The sequence below is a fragment of the Gossypium hirsutum genome, chromosome A13, assembly GCF_007990345.1.
Source record: "Gossypium hirsutum isolate 1008001.06 chromosome A13, Gossypium_hirsutum_v2.1, whole genome shotgun sequence".
NCBI classification, from domain to species: Eukaryota; Viridiplantae; Streptophyta; class Magnoliopsida; order Malvales; family Malvaceae; genus Gossypium; species Gossypium hirsutum.
In genome coordinates, this window is record NC_053436.1 from 49,268,432 (window position 1) to 49,273,683 (window position 5,252).

The 5,252-nt window shown below is 32.5% G+C and overlaps 1 protein-coding gene across 3 annotated transcripts; it reads left to right on the forward strand.

Moving 5' to 3' along the window:
- Positions 1-1,854: 1,854 nt before the first annotated feature.
- On the forward strand, positions 1,855-3,787 carry LOC107921764 (transcription factor MYB35). 3 transcript variants are annotated; one of them, XM_016851581.2, is made up of 4 exons: positions 1,855-2,013; positions 2,087-2,252; positions 2,371-2,590; positions 2,774-3,787. In XM_016851581.2, exons 2-4 carry the CDS (start codon positions 2,120-2,122, stop codon positions 3,672-3,674), a joined length of 1,254 nt encoding a protein of 417 aa, XP_016707070.1. In that variant the 5' UTR covers positions 1,855-2,013; positions 2,087-2,119; the 3' UTR covers positions 3,675-3,787. The 3 variants fall into 3 exon arrangements, with proteins under 3 accessions (XP_016707070.1, XP_040942068.1, XP_016707069.1); XM_041086134.1 differs by having other exon boundaries at positions 1,856-2,013; positions 2,371-2,500; XM_016851580.2 differs by having other exon boundaries at positions 1,857-2,013; positions 2,115-2,252.
- Positions 3,788-5,252: the final 1,465 nt, after the last annotated feature.

Genomic DNA, 5,252 nt, shown 5'->3' on the forward strand with positions numbered 1-5,252 from the left:
AAATGATAACGTAGGTGCTTTTATTTAATTTTTTCCTGTTTTCCCTCTTTTTTTTCTATTTTTTCATTTTTTTCAAAATAATGTAAACAAAGAAAATAAAATAAAGACATAAGGAAACAAAAAAAAAATCATGTTTTATCGTCTCTCTCTCACCGAAAATATCCACCTCGATGTCTATCCATATTCCAATCAATACTTTAAGCTAAAACGATGTATCCATTAAGCACTAATATTTAAACTAAACAAACAAAGGACTGAGAAGGGCTAAGCACTAAGACTTAATTTCAGCTAGACTATAAGTCAAACAATTAATCATAAAGGGTGAAAAAACAAAGAAAAAAGTCTATATATATGATAAAATCAAGGGTACTAGGGATATGCATATATGCACAGTTAGCTTGAAAGACAAAAGACACAAATGACCCAAATAATGTCTAAATCATTCCTTTAACTAAGTTCGCCTTTGATTTTGCCTCAAAAAGAGATCAAGCAGATTCTAGGCTCAATTTCAATGACATTTACATCCACATGTAATTAGTCATTAGCAAAATACTAGATCAAAATATGTGCTCAAATTTATAAGGTACTTAATTGCAAGAAAAATTAACACCAAATATGCATCATGAAAAACTATATTTTAATATGAAAGGATTATGACATGGTGTATCATCATCAAACTAGAACTAACCAATTTTTTTTAATTAAAAAAAAACTCACTAAATGTCAAACCTAAACACTAAAATATATATTCATAAAAAGGTGATTATATCTATCTCCAAACTGAAATAACACATTGTCCTAAATATGAGAAAAAGACTATACACACAATAACCACAAAAAGAAAAATTAACAATAAATATTACGAACAAAAGTACAAAAGAGAAGGAAAAGAAACTTAATGACCTTGTAATATATAATATATTAGATTAGGTATATTGTATATATAAAATATAGATAGATTATCTAGAAAATTCCGTATCTATAACAGCATGAACAGGATAACGTGGACAACATGCTAATGGATGATAAGTAGTGAATAGTTGTTTTCAGTTTCTAGGGAACCTGTAATCTACCTTGAATTACAACTAGATATGTTTCTAGTTTGTCTGCAAGAGTATGGACATGTTCTAGTTGTGTCTATCTCTGGTGTTGTTTAATCTGTTCTGAAGCAAATTGGGTGGAAACAACTTATAGAATTTGAACATTGCTGCCTATTTTAATTTTCTTTTTCTGACAGGAATTGTCTTGTTAGTTACAATATGGGGATTTTGAGGCTTGCAGTCTTGGAATATGGAGAGAAACTCTAGTGAGTTCGATGTCGTATTACGTTTTTGGATTTCAGGCACCAACCATTCATGACCTTCCATTACGATTTTCTTGTTCGGGGACATTAAGGACAACTGAACAGTATCAAGGTAGCAACAATTTGCTTCTCTGGATAATATAAATTTACTCAATAACCAAATAATAAAGAACAAGTGAATCACAGCTCTTATGAGTTTGCAGATTTAGACAGTTTTTAGTAGTGTTTGTATTCACACAGAAATGGTGTTGACAACTTGGCAAGTACACTTGATTAGAGGTTCTTTTATCATTTCTTCAATTAGTTGGACCTCTTGTTTAAAATAGTTGGTCTCATCAAACTTGTGATTATCAGAAAAAACTTAAACAAAACTCATTTCCTTTCCCACACAAGTAATGGATTAATGTAAACAAATGATAAATTTTATGTTATTTTACTGAGATATATTCTAAATTTAACCAGAAAATACACCCAAATCAAACCTGACTCTATTGGTTTTGGAAGCAAAGCATATGTATGACCATAGAGAGAGAGAAAGAATGAATTGTCCTTATATCATCAATTCATTTCTAATGCAAAGATGCCATTCATCATGCAAAATTGATTATAATGGATCCAACTCTCATGCTTTCCATGCCTTCTCATTTATACCTTAAAACCTTTCTCTCCTTCCTTCTTCTCAAATAGCAGCTTAGTTTTCAGGAGCTATTGTAAGTGCATCACTATTATCTCTTTTATCATCAGTGTTTTTTTTTTTTTTTTTTGCAGCTTAACGCCTTGTAGATTTCGTGTTTTATTCTAAAATCAACAGATAAGATGGTCAGACCTCCTTGTTGTGACAAGCTAAATGTGAAGAAAGGCCTATGGACTGAAGAAGAAGATGCAAAGATACTTGCATATGTATCAAAACATGGAACTGGCAACTGGACTGCTGTTCCAAAAAAAGCAGGTTAATTTATTGGATGTTTTTGTATCTTTTACATTAATGCTTAATTTGTTAGTCTAAGAAACTAACCACTTTATTCCTTCCATATGGACCTCATGCCATATCTGAGTATGGTCTCCAGGGCTTAGAAGATGTGGGAAAAGTTGCAGACTTCGTTGGACTAATTACTTGAGGCCTGATCTTAAACGCGAAAGCTTCACACCGCAAGAAGAAGAGTTGATCATTCGCCTCCATGCAGCTCTTGGAAGCAGGTTATATGTTCTTGGTTTATTCTTAGTAGGCAGCCAGACTCATCCAACGTTTTGTTTAAGTTGCACCATGAAAATTTATCACACTTTCATGTAACTTAAATTTTCTCCTCTCTTCTTCCTTTTTTTTTTTTTTGTGACATGGGAATGGGATCATAACAAACATTAACTGTAAATGATGCATGAGAGCTAACAGTTTTAACAACCGGTTACAATTACCGGTGCAAGATGTATGACACTCTCATTATGCATGACTGGTTTGTTTGTGTGGTCCAGGTGGTCTATCATAGCCCAACAGCTTCCTGGCAGAACTGACAATGATGTAAAAAATTACTGGAATACTAAGTTGAGAAAGAAGCTTTCTGAAATGGGGATTGATCCTGTTACTCACAAACCTTTTTCTCAAGTCCTAGCTGATTACGGGAACATCGGTGGTCTCCTAAAATCTAGAACCCGAATCGGATCTTTGAATCGAGACATGAAGAACTCATTTATGATCAAACCAGAGCCACATCCACCCCAACCAGCAATAGCAACAGAAGGATTTTCCAACATCAACAACAGCCGAGTGATGACAACAATGGCATCCCCTGGAATTGAACCAATCCAGGAAAACTTCTTCCCAAGCAGCAACATTAACCAGCATGCTGCTACTTGTGGTTCCCTAGATCTGCTTTCTCAGCTTCAAGCTATAAAACTAGTGACAGAAGCCTCCAACTATGCCGGTTACCAAATCATCTCACCTCAGTTCCCTAATCAATACACATTATCATTATCATCACCATCCTCTTCTTCTTCTACTTCTTCTACTTGCTCAACTACAGCACAAGAAAAAACTGGTCTTGCTTTCAGCTGGCGTGATTTCCTTCTCGAAGACGCATTTTTACCATATGATCATCATCCCCAAGGACAAGATCACATCCCGGAATTCGAATCCAAGGACATTGCACCACAAAATCACAGTGGCAATGAGACTAGTGCTGAACACATAGATGATGATAAAAACATCATCATCAACAACAATAGTAGAGTACTCTCAGGAATGGACAGTGAGCTGCTAAGCTATGGTATTCAAGCTTCATCATCAACTGAAAGTTCATTTGTGGCAGCAATGCTTGATCAAGAAAATGAGATGTTCTCAGAATTTGCAAATCTTTTGGAAGATCCTTGTTATTAACTTTAGTAGGTCCACCATATAGAATATACGTAAGAATAATTGACATCAGAATAAAAACTTCTGGTAATGTGTAATCATTTTTAGTATGGGATTGAATTGAGTATTTGTTTCCATGTTAAGGCTGCTGAAGAATCTCCTTTATTTTAAAGAAAAAAAACATAGTGATCTGATCTCAACTCAAAGTTAGAGGGATTTTTTTGGATAAAAATTAATCATAAAACCTCATGCCAACTAATCAAAATTTACATCAATACTAAAAGAGCTCAATCTATTTTTCCTTATTTTCTTTTTTTAATGTTTTAGTTTATTATTTTTTATTAAGTTGTTTGTAATTGGTGCAATACATTGGAAAGCTTTATTTTGTATTAGTTTATGTTAACTCGTAACATACTTAACAATATTTAAATAATAAATTATAAAAGTTCAATTTATATCGATGTTATTTAAGAATTGTAAAGCATTAATTTATGAGTTTGAATTGATTTATGCATGTAATGTCTTCCTTAAGTGAGTACTATTGGTTAAGGGTTAGAATGTATAAAAAAATAACACAATAAAATTTAATTTTAAGGAAATATATGGTATATGTTTGAAGTTATAGAAAATACTTCATTGTTAATACACTTTTGAATCAAGATTTTGGAAGATGGCTCAATCTGCAAGAAAGATGAGCTATAAGGGCGTCGGAGTTAGCACTCTGATTGTTCTTTTGTTCTTCGATGCTTAAGTCATTAAAGGATTCAAGTTTAGTGAGAGAATAATCATGTAAAAACTTGGTCAAGAAGACGAAGAAAATATAGATGAGAGATTGATAATACCTCATGTCCCTAAGCTTGGCTCTAATTGGTTGTTGGTGTAAAGAGTGGTCCCATGTTATACCAAGTAGAGTTCGTAGTGCTTGACAACTAGCCTATTTTGTCCTTTTTCACATTGTGGATTAATAATAGTCCCCTCGAGTTTGGAAATTGTGATAAAGTGACCAGGTAAGACCAAAGCAAACAAAATATACTATTAAATGAGCAAATTAAGGATGTGGAGGATGTCATTCCTTTAGTTGTATCTCGTGAAAGATTTGTACTCAATTAATTGTGTGGGAGCAAAACTTAGTGATCAAGTTTGTAGGTAGTTTCGGAAGAGCTGGCAAGCGGGTGGGCTTGGGCGACCTCATTTCGGGCTTACTTCTAACGTGGATTTTCTGAAGCTCAGATCAATTTTGGCTTGAGTTTTCTTTGACTCGGATTTATTATAAGCTCAAATTTTCTCGAGCTTGAGCCATTTCAAACTTAAATTTTTCGAGGCTAGAACGAGCCAAGCAGGCTCTATCATATTCAAATAATTTTAAATTTTATAAGTTATAAATATTTTAATTTCGAATATAATAACTTATTTTATTTTATATGATGACACCACAATTTAAGTTTATCTTATCAAAAGCATAAATTATATATATTTAATATAATTCTTTTATATAAAATTGTTAAATTTCTTATTGTATTTAAAATTTATTATTCTATGATATTATATGAATTAACAAAAATATATTTTATTGTATATTATTTTATTATATAATTAGTATTC

Excerpts from the sequence above, each read along its gene's own strand:
- LOC107921764 (XM_016851581.2), top strand. The coding sequence starts at position 2,120 with ATGGTCAGACCTCCTTGTTGTGACAAGCTAAATGTGAAGAAAGGCCTA. Across the intron at positions 2,253-2,370 it reads TGCTGTTCCAAAAAAAGCAG|GGCTTAGAAGATGTGGGAAA; the intron begins GTTAATTTATTG and ends TATGGTCTCCAG. Across the intron at positions 2,591-2,773 it reads AAAATTTATCACACTTTCAT|GTGGTCTATCATAGCCCAAC; the intron begins GTAACTTAAATT and ends TGTGTGGTCCAG.